General features: G+C 40.5%; 1 protein-coding gene across 1 annotated transcript in view; it reads right to left on the bottom strand.

Moving 5' to 3' along the window:
* Nucleotides 1–2,108: 2,108 nt before the first annotated feature.
* The window catches only part of asic4a (acid-sensing (proton-gated) ion channel family member 4a), a 93,154-nt gene continuing 72,149 nt past the window's right edge, over nt 2,109–23,113 (bottom strand). Inside the window, exons 2-10 of the mRNA XM_061692396.1 lie at nt 15,395–15,539; nt 14,343–14,470; nt 14,088–14,241; nt 9,479–9,532; nt 8,270–8,423; nt 6,711–6,802; nt 6,489–6,568; nt 5,145–5,261; nt 2,109–4,206 (exon numbers count right to left, since the gene is read on the bottom strand). Of these exons, the coding sequence (XP_061548380.1) occupies nt 4,078–4,206; nt 5,145–5,261; nt 6,489–6,568; nt 6,711–6,802; nt 8,270–8,423; nt 9,479–9,532; nt 14,088–14,241; nt 14,343–14,470; nt 15,395–15,539 (1,053 nt within the window). The 3' untranslated portion in view covers nt 2,109–4,077. The remainder of the gene's footprint in view (nt 4,207–5,144; nt 5,262–6,488; nt 6,569–6,710; nt 6,803–8,269; nt 8,424–9,478; nt 9,533–14,087; nt 14,242–14,342; nt 14,471–15,394; nt 15,540–23,113) is intronic.

Raw genomic sequence — 23,113 nt, 5'->3', positions numbered from 1 at the left:
CACCGCATCATAACATACTGGTGATGGGTTGCCAGCTTGAAGTGCACCACACAAAACGTGACTTTTCTTTTAAAAACAAAACAAATGGCACACTACAGATTTTCAAATGCAAGCAAGCAGAACTTGACAAGTCATATAGTACTGTAAGTCAAGAATAACAAGGCGAAGTCGAATTTTTGACAAGTACTTGTTCAACAGGTCCCAAGTCCTAAAATTGTCAACTTAAGTCTGGCTTGAATCCCTCACCGCTGGGCACCAGCACATATTCATTGGGTTATGCGATAAAAATGTGCTTTAGGACAGTGGCGTCACTAGGTCTATTTTAGTGGGGCTTCCCCTCAAAACCTCTCAAGCCCCCCAAAAACGTTTTGGGTCATAAGTGGTAGTGGCAAAGGTTCATTGTCCTAGCCCCCCTAAAATAATTACTGTTCTCCACAAAATTACTGTCATCTAATTCAACACCAGCCATCAATATTGTAGTCCACAATACACAGAACTTCTAAATATTTATTAAAAATTTGACACAATTTGTTCACTTTCCTGAATGTTGCATAACCTCACATACTGTAGATTTGGAACACTTCTCTCTGGGTTTCATAAAATGAGAAAAATAGATTAAAATTAGCAAAAAAAAGAAACGAGGGTAATAGCGTAAGAAACGACTTCAAAATCCCTATTAACCTCAATTAACATTCCAGTGATGCAGAGATCTCTAAAGCAAACTGATTACATTAGTTTGAATTGCTCTATTTTAGGGGCTCGAGCTACATCAGTGTTATCATTGCTGCTTGTCAAAAAAAAAAAAAAAAAAAAAAAAAAAGCTTCCATCAGTCTACTGTACATGAAATTAGTTCGTCAACACCTAAGCGGAGCACACGAATCCTGACAAATTAGCCAAATTTGAGCATTTTCCCTCAATCCCGTTGCCAGACTTCAGTCTTCAGGGGGGACATCAAATTCATGGAGGTCGGCAATTATTGTTACTCTACAGACAGTAGCAATAATGTTTTTTATAATCCTACATCATCAATCATCACGTTAAACCTAACCAGCAGCAAATATGACCAGCTTCGTACAACAGCCATCATTTAAAGCAATGATCACAAATTACTTGCGTGTTCAATTTATGAGATGTTACCCCAGAAGAATCTTAACTGAAAAGGCACCATGGCGGGTGTGGGCTCAACAGAGGGACATGCATTGTCAAGGCGCACACACGCACACAAATCCATGTCTCAAGTGGAGCGGCACAAGCATCTTGGTGGGCAGGCACGGCCCCCTATGTCCCCCCCCATGGCGACGAGCCTGAGCAAAGGCCCAATTGTTGGACTTCTCCGAAAAATTATCCTGAGCGATTATCCAGTAGGCGGCACGGTGGCCGACTGGTTAGAGCGTCAGCCTCACAGTTTTGAGGTGCGGGGTTCAATCCCCGTCCCCGCCTGTGTGGAGTTTGCATGTTCTCCCCGTGCCTGTGTGGGTTTTCTCCGGGCACTGCGATTTCCTCCCACATCCCAAAAACATGCAGTAATTGGGGACTCTAAATTGCCCGTAGGCATGACTGTGAGTGCGAATGGTTGTTTGTTTCTATGTGCCCTGCGATTGGCTGGCAACCAGTTCAGGGTGTACCCCGCCTCCTGCCCGATGACAGCTGGGATAGGCTCCAGCAGTCTAGTGAGGAGAAGCGGCTCAGAAAATGGATGGATGGATTATCCAGTGTGGTGGAGTGTGTCAAAAGTGATTTTTTTTTCCCCTCGCCCATCTGCTCGGAAAATGGTCAGGACCAACAAAAGAAAATGTTAAATATATTTCAATATTTCCGATCCCAAATCCGAATGTTGTGGTCAACACAGAGTTTGGCCGTGCCATGGACTCCGTGATTGTGAGATCCGGTTTTTAGGACAGTGGACATTACAGTTGGATTCTTCTGAAAAGCAGCTTCTCAAATTGTTCATATGCTGTAAGATATAATAACTTGATGCAAAGAACTTCTCCAAACTCGTTGCCTTGAAAAAGTATCTGTGGCTTTGGAAACTTTTATTTGATAAAATTGTTTATTTTGAGTGCGTACTCAAATGAACTTAAATTAGATTACAGTAACATTTATTAATAGCATCCAGTACTAAAATCCGTTAAATTAGGATATGTACAGGAATGCAGATGTCTCTCTGAAGTAACCTAACAATGATTGTCTCTGGTGCTACACACCTCCATTGTTCAGATTAAAAAAAAAAAAAAAAACATTAAATTACTGTTGCTGCTACTGCAAAAAAGTAGTTGATCCTCAATCATCCTTCTCTGCATACTCATTTAAATATGCTCATCAAAGTTGTAAAGCACCTGCACATACTCCGTGTATCTTTTCATTCCTTAAAATTTGTGTGGCTTCTTGTTGACAGCTCAGAAAAGAATGTACAGTGGAACCTCTAAATGTTGAACACAACTGAGATTTTTTTGGGGGGCTTTTGCATCACAGTCCAAACTGTTACCAGCATAAAAACCTTTTAACATGCTAAAAATTGCAATTCTAAAAATGATAATGTACGGTAAAATGTCCTTTGACTTTGATGACACATGATGGAGCGTGATGCGTCAACATTTTATTTTGATTTGAATGTTTTAAATGGAGTTGAATTGTTTATTTCAAACGTGAAAACATAACGGAAAAACAACAAAATTTGAAAAAAAAGTTAAAATATACACGTTCGAAAAGGGGTGGGAAGAAGTCAGACTTAATTTCCCCCGCAAGAATAAAAAGGACATTTCGGCTTGTGCTTTGGAGGTGAGTCTCTTCACATCGAAATGAAATGCATTTCACTTTCCCATGTACATTTCGTTGGTATTTTTAAAAAATATATGAATGAATGATTGAATATTATTGCCAAATTATTGTGAGCCAGTGACGTATGTTATGCTCTGTTTTCCTATGTTACAATCAGTTCCATTTCCAGTCGTATGGTCACTCACACTTTGTTTGACTCTGGTAGGTAACATTCCCAAATGTAACACCTGGGTGTTTGAATTTCGAGGCTCCACTGTACTTGTACTGTTACGTACAGTATAAGAAAGAGGACATACTGTGTAGGGAAATAAAGTTCACAATCCATAGTCATTGTTCTTACCTGTACAAATGTATTGATATTCTTGATCATCTGCAGATTTTCAGTGTACAGCGATTGCTACAATCGTGATCGCATATAAAATTATTTCTCTAAAATGTATAAATAACAAAATGATTACTTAAGTTATATATTAATGCATTATAAACGACAACCATTAAAACAGAATCTCTCTCGCGTTCTTGTCATTGGATTTACAATGTTTATGTTACAATGTACAATGCTACTCTCTCTAACACCTTTGCCACAAATCAGACTACGTGTATCATGTGGAAAGATGCCGCTTCAATCTTCATATTAAAAAAAAAATAATAATAATTCTATTTCCACTTCAATAACCCCTTTGTATTTTGAATAACTATAGCACAAAAGAGCTTTGTTTAGTTTCGAGTTCATCTTGTATACAATATAGAACATCTATAGATCTTAGTACCTCTTTAAATGATTAGATATTTCATAATGTTGCAATGACTCAATGCAGCAGTACTGTGTGTACTCCATGAAAAAAGGGCTTTAGGAAACATGGATCAAGCTTAAAGAGCAACAAATCAATAAATAAATCATATTGTTCTTTTTTGGGGGGTATAAATTGCATCAAGGGGTCATGCAGTACTCCTCTTGTTTCCTTTCAGGGAGGGAACCACGTATCGGAAATTGGTCCTATGCGAACATAAAGTGCCTGATTTCCCACTTGAAGCAAGGAAAACTCAAAGGGTTCCAATCCCGACAATACAAAACAACAAAATGTAACGCAGTGTCCAATTTGTGCCTACATACTGTACATACAAGTGCTTCGTTAGCATCGCAAGTTTGGTGTTTGACTTTGGCTGGAGCTTTTCACTGATGACAGCGAAGAACCGCCGCTTAATGCAGGTCGTCTCGCCTTGATGGCAACCAAACACTGCTCTTCTCTGTCTCGGGTCGTCAATGCAAAGAAAAATATGGGAAACCATGGTCGGATCTAGCACGTGAAGTCCTCAAACACGCCGCGGTGTCCGGTGAGATGATGGTGAGGGTGGTGGTGGTGATTGGGTAGCATCGTGTTGGCGTACGCTCCTTCTGGATGACTTCGCGTCATGGCATTGGGCTCCTGTTCAAAGCACAGAAAACAACTTGAATGCTACTCAAATAGCATCTATAATCACATATCTATGAACAGCCATACAGTGGGGGAAATGATTTGATTCCGTGCTGTACTTGTCATTGCAAAGCATTCTCCAATGTTTTTGGTTGTTTATTGATTATGGTAATAGGCAGAATATGAGTCAAAAATGCATAAAAAACACAACGCAAACATTTAAATGTGTTGTGCATTTTATTGAGTGAAATAAGTGATGCCTCGAGACAGGGGCGTCGCTAAGTTTAGACGTTTGCGGTGGGTTAGCCCCTCCCCCCCCCCAAAATAAATAAATACAAATATTTGGTCGAAGGTTTTCGGCATAAATACATACTATGAAATAATTTCGCGAGGGGGGTTTCAGCGACGCCAGTGCCTCAAGATACATGTGACTCGACTTACGGGTTTTCATGATATGAGCTGTTATTTGGGTGATTTTTGCTTTGACTTGCAAGCAAAGAGATACGAGCGCTGTATGGTGGCACTCAACTCAGCTCACTTCACAACAAGCAGCCGTTTGGCAGATGGTGGATACTTCAAATCAACAAACAAAGATGACAACACACTGGTGGGAGATATATGGACATACAAAATGAAATATAAATACTATGTAAAAATATGACGCCAAATGTGCTGGCTTTCATCACCGCCGGCACAGGGGTAGCAGTGAACAGCAATGACAACTTACTCTGGACCCATTTGCGCAACATCCAAATAAAGTTGTGCAATAAACAAGTCCAGCCTCTGAGCAAATGGCTACGGCAATTAAGAACATTATTTCAGAAGTGGAAAAATAATAGGATTTTCCCTGAATATTCCCATGGAGTTTCTTAATGGAATTGTAGCGCTGCGGGGAAGTAGGCACTACATGAAAAGAAGTGCAGTTTGTTGCAGTACAGAATGTGCCGGACCTCTGTTTTCATCTCCTCCAGACCCACTGTCGCAACAGTGGCGGGCGGCGGTTGCGGCACGCTCTTCTTTTCCTCCTTTCGTGGTCTCAGTACACGTTGTAGCCGTTGCTTGAAGACCTGGTTGAAAAAAGCAACACAAAGCAGCAGAGATGAGGAAGGCGAGCATATCCGAGACCCTGCTTTTGATTTGTGGCATGCAAGGAATTCAGCATGAACTCAGATGATGACGCTAATAAGTAAGACGAGGTTTGTATCCATTGCAAAATTTCAAACTAGTTCCAGAGATACATGTAGCAATGATTTTGTCCATCATTAGGTAAGCTGGAGCTGACTAACACCTAGGCCCATCGTGCTACCCTGAAATGATTTGGTTTTGAGATTTTCCTGAAATACCTCGTTACTTGGTTTGAAATTGGAATCCTATTAATGAGAACTGACTAACTCAGAACTTGTATAATGGAGGAATCTGCCCAAACATCCATTTTCTTAACCTTTTAGGCCACCGTACGTCTTGCTATAACAATCCTATCCAGTTGTCGTCCGTGCCTTGTGATTGAAAAGTGAACAGTCCTTAGATAAGCGGTAGAAAATGAAAACTCACATCATTTATCTGTGGGGTCTTTCCTAAACATATGATGCAATCATTTGTGTGTCCATTCAAAGTGAACACATCTTGTAAACATCTGTCTGACCTAATGAATGCATAAAGTCAATGTTGCGCGAACCTAGAGGACTTCTTAATTGTCCACAGCCATGCAGGCAAGTACATTGCCAATGCTGAGTCAGGACGCCATCCAGTCCTTCTACCATGTTTGTTCAAGAACTGTTAAGATTTGTTGTGTTTTTCTGACATTTTTCTCCGGAGCTACTCTTACCGCCTACGTGATGGCAAACATCCGATTGGCACGTGCTAGATATGCGACTCCATTATCTGGGGCCCGATTTGGCCATTTAATCAGGCACCATGACATTAGTCAGACTGCACGATAAATGACAATCAGTCTGAGGGGAATTCGGGGCGACATTTTGTCTTGGCAAGCTCGATCGACGTCAGAAAAGGGCCTTCTGTGTTTAAGCCAGTGGGCTCCCCCCCCCCTCATCCTGCTTATTTTTGGCTTGCAGTGTTAGGGTAAGGCTAGCATGGACTAGCCAAGTTGGATTCACAATAAGCATACTATTTTATGTTTCTGTATCTTGTGTGCCATAATTGATGTTACCAATAAGTTACCAAATTTGTTATTTTGCCACATATTTCAGAATGTTTTTTTTCCAAATGCAGCACGAGGGACTTGTGATTAGCATATCTGCCTTCAAGATACGTTCAATATAGCATCTATCGAGTACCTCATAGATATAATCCAGTATTTCTAAAATCGTCAGGATGCTGGCTCCAATGAAAAGACCCATCTGTCCGCCAATGTCACCTAAAAACAGTGCATTAAGACAAAAACGGAAGTCATTGGCAATGTTTTGCTACAGGATCTTCACAAATGACGACTTCACGAATCAATATGACATATTATTATTACATTTAAATGCGTTGCATTAAGGCGGTGGAAGTCATACCTAATAAACCCGCAACGTCATAGGCTTTCTTTTGCTCTATTGTTTCAAAGTTTAGAGCTTCAAAGAAGATGTCCAATACCAGGAAATTGTCTCTAAGAAAAAACAGATTATTAAAATATAGCAAATCACAACATAATGACACTCACATCAAATGAGAAAAAACAAAACATATTTCATCAACTCTGCTCTCTTGATTTGAGTGTAAAAAAACAACAACCCCATTTCTATTGAATTGGTTTGTTATACAATGTATATCTTGTAAGCTCCAGGAAGATGATCCATTTACTGTACATTAATAAAACTAATAATATACTGTAATTTCTCATGTATAATGTGAATTCCCCCCCCCCCCCAAAAAATGGTCAAAAGTCAATAGTGCGCATTACACATAGGTACAGGAGAAAATGAAAAATACTTTCACATTTTATATATGTATGCCGCCATCTAGAGGTTATGAAAAAGCTGTACACTTTCATTCCATATGCCACCTCCAACTAGAGGTTATGAAAAAGTTGTAAACTTTCATTCCACTATGCCACCGGCCCCTAGAGGTTATGAAAAAGTTGTACACTTTCATTCTGTTATGCCACCTAGAGGTTATGAAAAAGGTGTAGCCTACACTTTCATTGCAATATGACAGGGGTACAGATGACTGCATATATGTACAATTGTGCTCATAAGTTTACATACCCTGGCAGAATTTGTGAAATATTTTTATTTATTTTTTTAATACGACTGATGACTGAACAACAACCATAATTAATTTCTTTATGGTTATGTTTTGTTTAATAATAATGCTTTTCTGAAATGCTTGACAGTTTAATTTGAATCCCATTAAAATAAAATTAAATGTGTTTTGCCTGCTCCTTCATGTTTTCTTAAAAGAATTGTACACATCTTACAAATTCTGCCTGGGTAATCAAACATATAAGCACAACTGTGTGTTTTCTCATTTACGAAATAAAAGTAGGGCTGTGGATTTCAAAATAAGAGCAAGTAAATAAAACGAAAGTATGATGTGTTCAAATAAAGTGCTTAACTTCAGAATAATTATTTGAAAAAAACAAATAAAATATAGATAATACTTCATGTTTTTCATCATATGGGTAGAAGCAAAATCATGCATTGTAAAAATGCATTATACATCTTATTTTTAAATCCACAGCCCTACTTTTATTTCGTAAATGAGAAAACACACAGTTGTGCTCATATGTTTGATTACCCAGGCAGAATTTGTAAGATGTGTACAATTCTTTTAAGAAAACATGAAGGAGCAGGCAAAAGAAGGGGCTTCCAGACTTTTTAGCTCAACTTTGGGGGTGCGCATTATTCATGGTTACACATTATACATGAGAAATTACGGTACTAATAATAATAAATCATAAGTAAGGTGATGCTATGATAAACATCGTGTTGTTGTGTTTTATGCTGTGTGCAAGTGATCGCAGGCTCGAGGTCAGAGTTAACGATCAATTTTTACAAGAAGCGCATCACTGCTGTCTCTCTCTCGCTCTCTCTCTCGTTAGATTCGATAGGTTTTCATTCTGGAGAGCTCCTACCTGATGTAGTCTTCCGACTTGTCGTATTTCCTGGAGAGATAGCGAGCTGAACCCTTGCTGGGGATTTTGACCATGGAGAGCTCTTTGCCGTAACGGGTGAGATTACAGGGCGTCTCGCATGGACAGGTGTCCCCGCTGGTCTTCTGGAGCTGTGCTGCAACGCCACACAAACAACAAGCTAATCTTAGACCTGCTGGCTCACAATAAAACTACGCAGAATTTGGAGGAATATAAAAAATTCGAGCTATAAATAAGATTTTAGGAACGTGTGCACAGGGCTGGAGGGGTAAACTAGTAATACTAGAACATTAGTCTCCACGCTGTATGTAAAGATGCGCAGGATTATCCACCTGGCTGAAACTTCTTAGTTCTGGTTTTAATAATGTCCCTTTTAAGTTACTAAGTACTCACTAATTAAAATAATCAAGTAGTAATTATGAATTGATTTGCCTTTAACTTTGTGCCTCTCTTCTTATTCACATCCGCATTCAGTCTTAACAAAATCCGGAGACAAAACTGTGACAACTGATTATATACAGCAGTGATTCTCAACACCCCGGTGTGACAACAGATGTGAAGAAATGATTTACACTATGTCGTCTATTTTTATGCAGGAGAACAATGGAATATATTTCTCATGTGGGAACTCTTCTCTCAAATTATATTTTAAAGTATTATCTTCCATCAAATAGGCATTATTCAAATCATCTTAATCATGAGTGTGAACCAAATGGATATAAACCATTCCTAATATATGGAATACATTTTAAATTTAGTGATGAGAGACATAATGAAATTTGTGGCTTAAATGGCAGGAAAAGTGCAATTATACACCACCCATACGTACGTCTGTCCTTGAGCATAAAATCCTTTATATTGCAACATTAATGCCGTTGAAAACACTGCAGTTTTGTTCCTAACCAATATCTGCGAAAGGAGAGTAAGATCGGATTGAAGACGGAGGACACGCCGCAGAAATGACGAATAAGTTTAATATTAACAGTTCAACAACGGAGGTCAACCCACTCTAAAGTGACAAAATCACAATGGGAAAGTCATTTCAAGATATTCAGATTACCTCCAGCTATGGTATCGCCTATTTAAAAACAAACAAACAAAAAAAAAAACTTCCCCAACTTGTACTGTATTCCAATTTTGTTGCATTCTCTAGTGTAATGAGAAAAGAAGTGAACGCAGATTGTTTCTTACCGAGTGCCTTGTCAACGCAGTTGATTTTATTAGGAGGACAGATATCAGCGGTTCCTGGAGAGGAGAGGACATAATGAGTCTGATCAATCACTAAGAAAATGATCAGTGACCCGCGTCTACCGCAATGAGGAAGAACGGCTGTGAACAACACGGCGTCGCTTATCATTCATCTTCGAATGAAGGCAGACGCGCCGAGGATGACTTGCATGGCCGTCCCCGAGAAATGGAGCGTGCAGCCTGCACATGTAGCGTAAACGTCCTCAGAAAAACACATTGGCCAGTCCATCAAATGCGGGAATTCATTAGCAGCACAAGTCGTTAACAAGGTTCTGTTGTTTCGCTTCTTTATGAGGTGTGTTGATTAATGTACAGTGAAATGACATTGGCTTGTCGATGTGACTTTTCCCCACACTCACAGTTATGTCTTGTTCTATCTCGTTTGTACATTGTGTAAGTAACACCAAGAGTAGAAATTAGAGTCTTGAATAATATAAAGATAGCCGTACTTTATTTTTGTCTAAAGAGACAAAAGCTGTGCCGTGTTTCCATGAGCTGTCCGCATGTCACAGGACAAGAACAGCCTGATAGCTTTTTTGGGTGGTCGCCCAAATATAGAAATAGACCCAGATGCTAAAATATTAACTTGGAGGCCACCTAATCTTGGAAAACACATTTTTTGCTTCTATGACTTAGTGGTGGTATAGGATTTAAAAGTAGGAGATTGCTTGAAATGGCTGCAGATGAAGTCACAAAATGTGCATTTGTAATATTGTGATTGCAGACTAACGACCATCCATCCATTTTCTGTACTGATTATCCTCGCAAGGGGCACAGGTGAGCTGGAGCTGGCTTCGGCTCGACCAGCTGATTTTGGGCGAGAAGTATTGTACATCCTGGACTGGTCGCAGGCCAATTGTGGGGCGCGTAGAGACAAACAACCATTCACATTCACACTTACACACACACTTCAATGGATGATTGTTTTTTTTTTTAAGTACATATGCACAACAAATTGATAAATAGCTAGTTGTGAAATCAGAAGCTGGTTTAAAAGTGAAGACAATTTGGAATTTTGGTATTTTAACAAGAAGCATGAAGTCAACGTACATGATTTGTTTTCGCGGGCCACATAAAATGATGGGATGAGCCGGATCTGGCCCCCGGACCTTGAGTTTTGACACTTGTGTCTTAAATGTAGCTAACATGAATGTTAATGGAATGTAGGAGGAACCTGGAGTACCTGGAGAAAACCCCGCACAAACAGGAGCTTCGGGCCCAGAAACAATCGACTGTGAGGCAGACATGCTAACCACTAGGCCACCGTGTTGCCCTACAGACTAACAACCTTCTTCTATAGTGCCAACCAACATATCTTTTTATTGTAAACAATGTAAGATTTAATGTACAGTACATGTTTGTGAATATCTAAATACCAGTGAACCACAAGAATAAATATAACTGTGATTTACATATATAGTGCATTTAAAGAGACCTAGGAACACTCAACAGAATTTCAAGGGGGAATTAAAAATGTGTGTGTGTTTACTCCAGTTACGAAATGTATACATACGTTGGTGAACAGATGGTGCCTGAGGAATGTTTGGTAAGTAACTATGTAGGACTATAACCACTACACATGCAAGAGAGGATTATCTTCCACATCCTGTTTTCTGGGTAAAACTGTAGAAGTCAGTGCTGTAACATTTGAGCAGCTGTGTGTGTGGTTGAGACTGAAAAAAGACTTTATTCACAAGTTGGCTTCATGCTCCTTTGACGAGCTTTTGAGCCAATTGCTCTCAGGAGTCCTATAAAGGAATTTCAGTCTCTTAATATTCAACAATAAATTGTGCTCACTCGTGTTAAGTGAGGCGCACTAACGTACGGTACTCGACACAGGCCCACTTTACCAAACCCAGAAGACCAAAGCTCCCACATTTATTAAATGTGATATCTACAATAAATAGAATTCCTGATGCGATACATCACCGTGGGAAGCAAAGTGGTGCTGCCGGTCTCTCCAAATTCCCCAGTGATCATTGCTCGCAATCTGTTAACTCAACCGTTTGTCCCAGTACGGACGCATTTCTTCGGCGTCATTTGCAGCGGCGGCTGCATTTCTCAAATTAAATTTGAGTTTGCAATTTCTACCCTGGACTGACACATGAGACATTGGCCTTTCATAATTTAGGTGACAAATTGATTTGCCACTGTTAAAAACAATGGACCAACACTTATAATGATGCAGCTGTCATACCATACATAATGTAATAGTTGTGGCCCTGAGGTATATTAGAAGGCAGCACTGTTATTCTTTGTCCACTCTCAGTTGCTCTCTTTTTTTGTCCATATTTTCTTTCAGATGTTACAGTTCAAAATGTGCGAACCATCTGGAGAGATTAACAACTTCAACAATCGAACGTTGTTTCCTATGGAAGTGATAAGTGTACACCTTACACGTTCTGATACTAAATTCATACCTTGTTGTTGTGAGGTGTTCTAGCTTGTATTATCAGCTTGCATGCATTCATTACATCTCTTTCCTGAGCTTTAATTCAGCCACCCGCTCCTTGGATATAAACACACAGTTTAAATTCAGTGACATGACTCTTTGCACTAGTGTTGATGACACACATGCTGTGTGAGTCTAGACATCTAATTTACTGTTTCCAAGACCGGCGTCACAGTAATATCCTCCAGATGATAAGGAAAAATGACAAATCGGGAATCAATAGTGATAAACGTCTGTTTGACACAGCAAACACTGTTTTCTAATCAGACTCCAATTTGTTTGTGCCTGTGGGATATAGAGCATTATACATACTTTACACCATAACTCAATCATAAATATACTATTAATGTGAAACATACAAATTCAAACGGCCTTAAAGTTAAATAATTTGGAGTTCAACAAAAAACCTTTCGGGAAAATATGTCTCAAAAGTCGCACAAAAACATTCTCGATTTCTATTTTTCATGTACTGTACATTCCAAGTGACACATAAACATATGGCAGTGTTTACATTCACCAAAAACATGAAACACACGTAAGAAACTCCGTGAGCGTCAACAGCGGGCAGTGACAAACGAGGTTACAGGTTAAAGGTTGCATAGTATTTAGTTGGCCTGGGCTAACTCTTGCCCCCATCGATTTAAATGAGGTTACCGAAAGGCAATTCTCTATCTTATTGAATGGTCGTCACGCCTCGAATGTAGGATATTTACATCACATTGAATTGTTTCTACTTACATATTAGCTTTAGAAAATGCAGCCGAGAACATAGCCACCTGCCTTGTGCTTTGTGCGTGGAAGCAACAAGAACAAATAGTACAAATTGGCGACGGCCTGCCCCAGCGACAGGTTCCGAAATGCAGTGAGATGTTGATCAGGAATGACACCTGACTGAGAGCTGCCAGCACAGCTGAAGAGCATCCCACGTAGCACAGCTCAAGGTCAGACACTCCAAATTACATCTGTGCGCCAAGGGTTCAAGTGGGCCAAAATGCAGATGGATTATCTTGCACATGCCTCATGATATCATGTAAATGCAAAGCTGCTGCAGACCGACCGATTATTAAAACCGTTGCCTGCAAATACTCCAACGAAAAACTGTGACTACTAATTGAATTCTTAATTCACCCTGGCTGTCACTCAAAGTTATCCATCCCTCCATCGTCTACACTGCTTATCCAGTGCAGGGTGACAGCAGGGCTGGAGCCTATCCCGGCTGAATTAGGGTGAGAGGCGGGGTACACCCTGGGCGGGCCACCTGTCAATCACACAGTCGACATGTCACGTTCCAGAAAAATGGCAAGTCGGAAATTTCCAACTTGGGGTCTATGTAAAAGAAATTGGAACACTGCAAAGACATTTAACAGTGTACGGAAAGCGGTGCTCCAAGATATGTACGTTTATATTCAGTGGCCCATTGACGAACTGTTTCAATAGTTTGTGACCAAGGTTGTAAATCAATTCACTTTTCTTTCAAATACATTTTAAAATCAGTTGAAAATGCCATTAAAACAACAGCAACAACAAAACACCACCATTTTTTATGAGGATGATTACTTTTATATGTATTTTTTTTTATAAACTGCAGTGTAATTACTGTACGTACCATAGTATTTGCATGTTGGAAATATGCCTTTGAGGGCCATGGCTCATCAGAGGCTGGAGTTGGCTTGGCCGCTGAGTTCAGTGTGAGCGTCCGGGCATGAGTTGTGAGCTACAGCAGCTCCTTGCCAGTGCTCCTGTTTTGTATTTGTGCATTCGAACATTCAGGAAATGACTGACAGAGCATTGGCGACCGTGGCTCTCCTTGCCCACGTGCGAGGGCATTACAGTAGCTTTATTGCTCCATTGCTTCACCTGAGTGGTGGCATATCTGAAGCTCGCTCGTACCGCAAGTTTTGGCTTACATCAAAAAGCGAGTCGTAAGTTGCGGTACTCGTAAGTGAAGGCACCGCTGCCGTTGGTGGTTGTATATAGTTTGGTGTGTTGTACTTTATTCTAACATGTCGTTAAACATTGCTTGTGCAACAATGACAGCAACAAATATTCTATTGTATCGATAGGTGAGATATGTAAATCGTCTGCGTAAACAGTCCATACCTGGCATGTGGACCATCCTGCAGTTGCACACCCGCACAACCTCGTTGGTCTCGCAGAGCAGGCGACAGGCGCTGATGCTATACGTGTCGTATCCGGGGAACTTTTCCTTGCTGCTGGAGCGGCAGTTCCCCCAGGGCTGGGGCAGGTAGGTCAGCTAAGCACAGATATTTATTAGCTGGGCAGCCAGTAAGGTTGTCAGGTTTTCGTGCTTGGGCTTGAGGAAGATATGCTATGATGATGAAGATAAAGACTTACCCTTTGCTCCTGACATGAAACAAAGGTCTGGAATCCCGGAGAGACGCCAAAGCCCAGCTGGTGAATGTAGGGAGGCTCATCCTGACTGTGGATTTGAACTCGGATTCCGGCCTCCAGAGACGTCTCATCTTCAAAATGGAGCACAGTCACAGCACGGAAAGTCAGAGGACAAAGCAAATGGAATGTCAACATGTGACACCCCAGATTCAAATACTAATAATGAAACATATTTTCTCATGTGTAAAAAAGCACAAGGAAACTACACCTTCAAACATTTTGGCAAATATGCTAGCTGTTTGCAGCATAGTCATTTGATGCCGGTATAGCGGAACCTCAATTCACGATCTTAATTCTATCCTAGAATCTGTTTGCAAACTGAAGAAAGGTTATCATTATTATTAATATTTACTTTTTAAACTGAATTGTTTCGGGAAAATGCCTTCTTGAACTGATGTTCCACTGCATAAACGAACAGTGACCACTCCCCCCCCCCCCCCACACACTTTTTCGTCAATTTTTGTCCACTTTCACCTTAGAATTTGTGGACACACTGAGGCAGATTACAGGGCAACCGCTACAGTAAAATGCTCCTCATAATGCCACTGTTAGAATTCAACAGTGTTATTGAAGAATTTAACACACGATGCCCCATGAAAACGTCACATGATGGCAAATTTTAACACGACACCTGATTATAACACTTCTAATTCCAACATATCGGGGATCGACCTTAGCGATTTCACTAAACTCTAACTGTATTTCGATGATGTCTCGCGAGTGGAATTCAAACCAGCTACAAATCGAAGGGAAGACATGCATTGACTTGTGTATGACTTCCAACCGTTCACTCAGATTTGAAAAAAAGTCAGTTTAAAAAAAAACAACCCGACATACACATTTTTTCATGGTACTCAAATAGGTTGACATTATAGCTTAGTTTTCTCATCAGATCACAAACTCTGGCGAGAAAGGGTAAGAGTACAAAATGATGCACATGATTATTTTATGTTAATTCAACCTCATGAATTAGGGATTACATTGGACTGTCTCACTTGTCTCTCTCCATATTGGCAGATATTCATCCTGCTGGATATCCAACATGATCTCCAGACCATTTCCCATTCCACCTTGCTTGGTCTTCCTGGATGTGGTCTTGTTTCCATTAAAGGTGTAGCATTTCCCATATCTGGTGTAAACCTGCAAGAAAACACAACCTATCATGATCTTGACAAACTCAAGGCGCTGCCTGTGACAAGCTGGGACCAGAGCAAGATTGAAATGAGTCGACAACATAAATACATAAACTAAGCCTGCTGGCTGTGCAAGTGACTGAATATGTCTCATAAAGCTTTGGACATAATCAGTATGTTTCCTCACTATGGTTGTATTGGTTTTAATTAGACCTTGTTGCGATTATTGTACAATGTTTTCAGAGCCCTGTAATTTCAGAAAGTTAGGTTATGTTACATTATGATAAGGAGCAAGCAGGACTTCTGGTTCCAGAGAGAAATGTGAAAAGAGAAAACGTGGCAGTAAATTGCAGGAAAAGCAATCAGGTAAGCTCATGTTCCCTCAAACTTTGATGTCAGCAAATAACAGTAAAATAAAACAGATGTTGCTGTGCTTGCTTGCAGTGCATTTCTTGCTCTGTGTGTTCGCCGGCTTGCCAGCACTGTGGAGCTTTGTTCGCTGACAGAAGAGAGGATGCCACTGTAGATAATAAATGGCCAAGATGTCACTCCTCATAGGTGCACATAATTTTATAAAGAGTCATTATCCAGTCTCTCAAACAATCTCATTTTGGTTTAATCACAATGCTGGCGTGATGAAATATGGAACGGAAGGACTGATTGAATTTCCAAAGTTGATTTCCTCGACTTGATGGTGTATGTAAATAGATAGATATATGGTTTAATGTACAAAAGACCCTGAGGGTAATCAGGTATAACTGCACATCACCCAACAACCATCCATCAAGTATCAGTACCAGTTTGCATTGTCCTGAAACACGTGAAAACAGGGAGTATCCAAATGGCTACATCCCATTATTTTTTTCAATTTGTGTTTTTGTATATCAACTTTGAAAATACAGAGCCAAGTCCCCCCCCCCCCCCCCCCCCGACTAGTATGTTAAATCCAAACTACGTTTTCAAACATTTTGAAGACATTAAAGTGTTGAAACCGCTTGCTGCAAAGTGCCAGAATAATGTGCAATGATAAACACCCATTGGCAAAAACATCACGGGAAACAAAAGGCCCATTGTTTGTGGTGGTGGCAACTGCACCATACTGAAAGCTGTTTCTAATATGCTTGTTTCATGTATAATTGTAAGGAAGGCATAGCGCCCCAGTGATTAGCACATCTGCCTCACAGTTCTGAGGTCAGGCGTTCGAATCTTAGCTCTGGCGTCCCTGTGTGGATTTCATGTTCTCCTCGTGCTTGAATGGGTTAATGCTCCCACAAACCATACATTAGGTTCACTGAAAACTAAATTGTCCATAGGTGTGAATGCGAGTGTGAAGGGTTGGTTGTCTATATGCGCCTTGCGAACAGCCACGGGTGTTCCCAAAGCCATCCGGGATAGGCTCCAGCTCTCCCTCACAATCAGTATAGAAAATGGATCAATGGATGGAAGTGAGAAGTTTCCCCATGTGTACGATCTGCTACCATTCTAAACCACTGCAAATTGAGGTGCGCCTAATTCCGTGGCCTTTGAGCGTAACATTGATCCAAACTAACTAGAAATGGGAGCAACCTAATAAAAGGCTTGAATCTATAATATTGTGCTGCACATTACATATTGTTACTGCGTTTAGCTGGCAACCAGACTAGTGTGTACACACTTATTGCTCCATGTCAGCTGGGATAGGCTCCAGCTCACCCACGCCCCTAAGGAGGAGAAGCACCATAGAAAAATGGATGGACGTGTTGTTCTAGTTCAACCTACATTTAAATTACCTTGGTAAGCACTCCTAATCACGTTTTATTGGAATTTCCTTTGGTGGTTAAACAAGGAAGACTGTATACAGAAAGTTCCCCCCATAAGGCATTAATTACCACAGTGAAGAAAATCCACTGGATTCATTTAGTGAAGATAACGTTGGCTAGTAATGAATGTGTTCGAGCAGAGGTAATGTCCTGGCAGGAGAAGTCAACCAAGAAGGACCTCGGAGACACAAATAACCGTCAGGGTGACATATTAAAGAGTCACGCTGACGGTTCCTGAACATTGACGTCCGTGTTCTGACTTTGAGCTCAAACAGATCCACAAAATGAGTGCGTTGGGTATAAATTAAGGTTATTTGCTAAAATAGTCTTATTTATACACCAGTGTATTTACTTCTAACAACGCATCTGGCAGAGTTGCAATGTTCAGTACTTGCCTGGGCACATTCACAACTATGATTAGAGAAGAAAATATGAACCATGTAATGTGGCTTTAAAGGGGGGGAAAAAATTTTATTTCATGCAGTAATTGCTTTGTGGACTTTAAACAGAATGTGATCAGTTTATACAAAGGATGAGGGCAAATGTTGAACTTCATAGGAAATGAATCCTTAGAATATGACTCACATAACTGCTCCGCACAATAACAGGCTCGGGATACATTTGCTCAGGTCATTTTAATTCATCTTGGTGCTTTTAGTATTGCCGCTGCCTGCAACATCCTCCTGCTTGACTGATTGTCTGGAGAGGCATGTCCTTGGAGGGTTGCGCTAACACCAACTACGAGCCAGAGGAACCCCGAGTTCTGTTAGGTTCCAGGAGATCTTCAGACCCTTTATTGTTTGGTTTAGGAGTTCTGTGTGGTGATAACCTGTCCGTTGTTATACGTGGTACAGTTGACTTGTTGCGAGTTCGCATCTGTTGCTGATGTTCAATGCAAGAGCCTCGAGTTCAGTACAGGTAAAATTGCCACTGACTTTTTCTTACACGAATCACCGTTTCCATAATACATACGCAGCCATGGCACTCCCAGTCCCTCTCCACTAATAATGAGCTACCTTTAGTTCCTACTCCAAATACAGAAATCTTCGACCTAACAAAGATGTCATACTTGGCATTGATAACCTCTCCGTTTATTAGCAAAATCCCCCTTATGTTTACGTCAATGATTTACATTTCATGATGTTAATTTAAAACCAATTCACATAACATTTTTTTATTTTATTTTTTGCGGGGTGCATTGCTGCCCCCCCCCCCCCCCAGATATGCCACCAAGTGCAGCCACACGCATCGCACATACCAGAAACAGCTACTGTTTCTAGTTGAGGAAAGCACTGATGTTATTGCCTGTCCTCACCAATCCCCGGTCTTCAATCCAATGGAGTACTTCCTGTACATCAAGCATAGTTGCATTCACTGTCACCACATTGCACCAGACTCGTCAGGAGCTGCATGATGTCCTGATCCAGTTTTGGCAGGGCAATCCGACCATACTATCCTACCATCGTCACCGTTGGGCGGAAACCTCCTCTGTCCAAATTTGGTCAATTTCATAATTTTTCACAAATCTATACTATCGGTCAGTCCCCACGCGTCTGCTATTTTTTTAATTATTATTATTTTTTTTTTTAACAAATTACAGACAAATCTAAAGCATAGATAATGGCTTGCTCTCTTTGACAATGCAATGTTGATTTGCAATCAAAAAGGATTTCACTCTGTAATGTCCTACATCGCGATGTGTGATTTGTGATTGATTTGTTTCCTTTACCTTTTTTTTGTGCATATCCAGTGAATATAATTAGAAATGCGGGTGGGAACCCCATGAGTTCAAGTAAGAGTCTGACTGACGTGTGCTGCTAGCTTGAAATGGTTTAATCTCCATTTGGCTGTTTCAGAGTAGCCGAGGAGGTAAGCTTCACTTATCACTGATCCTCTCAACCGTTCATTGACACACTTAAGCCAAGCAGGCGGACTTCCTCTGATGGAACGGGCAACAGAGGTGAAGGAGGATTTTGCTTTGGAACCTGGGGTCTGCTCTCAGCACTGGAGGACAGTGGTGCATTCACAAGATTTCCCCAGAGACAATGGTAATGTTTTCCAATTATTTTGCCTCTTCAAGACTTTTTTTTTTTTTTTTTGGCCCTTCCAGTGTTTTTTTTTTTCCTTGGCTTTTAAATCCAGCTTTATCCTTCGCATAAAAAATAAAATAAAAAATAAATTAAATAAATGGGCCATTTTCTTCATGTTACACAGGTCTTTCCACAGTGGGGATTTAGCTCAATTGGTTTCTGGCTGGCGGCACGATGGGTGACTGGTTAGAGTGTCTGCCTCACAGTTCTGAGGACCGTGGCTCAATCCCCGGCCCTGCCTGTGGGGAGTTTGCATGTTCTCCCCTGTGCCTGCATGGAAAAACATGCATGGTAGGTTAAATGACAACTCTAAATTAGGTGTGAATGTGGGTGCGAATGGTTGTTTGTTTGTATGTGCCTTGCGATTGGCTGGCAACCGGTTCCTGCCCGATGATAGCTGCGATAGGCTCCGGCACGCCCGAGACCCTAGTGAGGAGAAGCGGCTCAGAAAATGGATGGATGGATACTGGCTGGTACAAATCCAGTAAAAGCAGATGCTTTATATTTTACCAAATACCTAAAAAAACAAAACAAACAACAACAACAACAAAAGCTGGTTATTTCATGGTGTTCCAGCAAGACAACTAAACATATAAATAAATCAGTTTACCATGACAAAGTATAAATCTTTAATTCACTGTCGTCATTTCTCCCCATGACCTGCACCAGAGCAAAAAATGACGTAACAAACAACAAAAAGCGCACCACCTCGAAAGAGCAATATATACACAAAAAGCATGTGAAAAATGACAATAAAGGCAGACATAAACCAAATGGAAAACAATACAATAACCTGCCAGTGGCCACATTTGAAAGGTCTTGTGCTGAAACACAAATGATTCATCATACTTGGAGCAAAATAATGCAACTTTATACAGCACAGGTGGGCTCCCGTTGCCCCGCTTGCTATACTTAAAAATTCAAACCTTAGTTTATTCTGCCAGAAATTCATAATTAATACATGTTGAGCTTTTACGCATCCTTACTCGACAGCAGAATAGTAGATTTTGGGTTATATACGACAGAAGGTGAAGCTCTGCATAATTGAAGTCACCGTGAGACAGTTACGTGTCCTGGGATATGAAAAACATCTGCATAGACCCAAGTCACTGTCTTGGAAATGTTTGCGTGCCTTCTCATTCCGTATGGTAAACAACAAACGCATCTGCAGCAGCTGTGCAAATTGCTCATTATGCTGTTAAATGAATACCTGTCTAACAGTGTCAATCAAAATTGAGCGTGCTTATCTTTGTAAATGCAGAATTTATGGTTACGTTCACAGGTGTTGAAGTGTCCATTGTGTCATGGTCTTGTTTCTCTGCCTGCCATTTATTTTTAGTTTCTGCACTCTCCTTGGTGAGCGTTGGTGGGCGCAACCTCCTGCGCCGCACCTGCTGTCGATGATCATCAACCAGGTATTATTGAACTGCTTTTCACCAGCCGCGCTAGGTTTTCTTTGCTCATTCCTTGTCTGTTTATGTAGTTTCTGCCAAGTCGTACTTGCCATGTGGTGCTAAGTACTTATTTGAGTTTAATTTGTATTCCTTTCATGCTGTAAGATTCCATGTTTGGTTTTGTTTGTTCGATATCTCCCGCTGTGGCTCCATCAACCTCTTTTAGTTTTTTTTGTAACTTAGTTGTTTATGTTATTTCAACCTTTTGTTGTTGTCGTTTTTCATTTAGTATTTAGTATTTGTTTCTCACACGTTACATGAACACTTGGATTTAATAATTAAAAAAAAAAATAATGAAAATCCCTACAGAAATAAACAAAAACATGGACATTGGTGTTGTTTGCTGGAGAGTTACAGGTTTGCCTTAATTAAACGTTTGACTAAGGTGGCTTTTGCGCAATGTGATGTGAAATAAATTTTTTTGCGTGGCTCACTTTGAAAGACATCAGTATAGGCAGAAAAAGAAATACATGGAATGGGCTATCCTTCGATCCAATCAGGACACTAAATTGGATGCAGCGTTATTAAACGAAACAAAGCAAAACATATATATGCAATTGCGAGAGAGAGATCACGTCTTCCTATCTTGAAAAGCGGCCGTTGTCCATGATTCAGCTCTTTTAAATCTTTTCGTGCACTGTGATTAAACCTTTTCAAATAATCCTTCATCAGAAGTCAAGCAGATTACTTTTATCATGGCTTTGCGCACCGAGATCACATGCTGTGGCTGGTAAACACAAATCTATCGTGACCTCCATAAGCCCACTGCCGTCTCTCTGGAGAGATCAGCAGTTGGCCTAACGACTGGTCCAACTTTGGCTAATTGACAAATCGGTGCAGAGCAGACCGGACATTAACTCCAATCTAGGCGTTGCCGCTCACTACGTTATTGTGCACACATATTCCATCGATCATTCCACAGCTGAGTGTTTTAGTCTCACTGGTAGTTTCTCATAGGGCCATCCAAGCGAGCTCTATCGTTTGCAATTAGTGGTTTGTCATCATTCTACCGCTGGGCGGAATAACACGCTTGATCATTTTCACAAATAGTCGTGACAAATGCAAATGAATGACGAAACATGAGGAGAATTCCACCGAGACTCACTGATTAAAAGGATGATCATTCAACGTGATGTATGTGACGCTGTTCAGTGTTCACAGAGGGACGTTTTCATAAAAAGGTGTCGTGCCTACTTGACTGTTTGAAGTTGTTTGCGTGTACGTTTAGTTCCAACAAGACATAGATTCAAATAGACTGTTGTGAACCTGCAGGGCTCGTTTCAGTCATTTTTTTGTGGGAGTTGTGACTCATCCCTTGCCCTCTTTCTGGTCTCCTCCAACAGAGCAGTCAAAAATAACTTCAGCATCCAAGTCAGCGCGCAGGCCTCCCTCTCTTTTCAAATGATAGCGTTCCCATTTTTGTGCGTTTGAGTTTTCTTTTTTTTTTTTTTTTTTTGCCATTCACCCATGCACACTCATCTAATGGATCAGTGATAGATGCTTTTGAAAAACAGGTTCGAAATGGACAGGCACTCCGGCACTATTCAGCCACTCACAAATAGAACTTCCATATTTACAACTCTCAGCAGTACATGAGAGCTTCCCATGAGTACGGTCTCCACTAAATTCAAGGCCACAGGATGGGGGCTTATTTATTTGGATCTCCACCGACAGTAGAGATATGTCTCTATTGACTGAGCTTGGTTACGATCACTAATGTACATTTGAATGAACCGGCTTTATTTTCAGCCCTTTCAGTCCAATGAGATAATAAAGAAAGGTGTATCCAGCTATCAATTTTCTGTCTTTCATTTTTTTCTTGAAGCTGTCCTGTTCCAGCTATCCATTTTTCCATTTTCTATACACTGCCGCCTTGAGATATGAGTTTGATTTGTTCCGTGAGCATGATCGCAACTCAGAACACTTGTAATCTTAAATCATCTTTCCCCAATGAAATGAATTGAAATGCCATTGTTCAGTTTTAGCACGGCCCAAAAAAATAAAAAATAAACGTGTAACATGTTTTTATAGCTACCTGTACTTTATGAAAAACTAGTCATAACATAATTATATAGAATGGATGCTATACAAAGTAGCATACATTTTCCCAGGTCGCAGAAGTTGTATTTGATTGACAGCTGACAGTTGAGCAGGGCGTGGTTGGGATTAGGGGTTTAGCGTTAGCGTCACACATTGCATTCACCCACAGCCTTTGAGAGCGGAGAGAATAGATTCATT

Source organism: Phycodurus eques, chromosome 12 (assembly GCF_024500275.1).
Source record: "Phycodurus eques isolate BA_2022a chromosome 12, UOR_Pequ_1.1, whole genome shotgun sequence".
Lineage (NCBI taxonomy): Eukaryota > Metazoa > Chordata > Actinopteri > Syngnathiformes > Syngnathidae > Phycodurus > Phycodurus eques.
The sequence above is the reverse complement of the archived record's forward strand: the minus strand, read 5'-3'. Positions and strand labels throughout refer to the sequence as shown.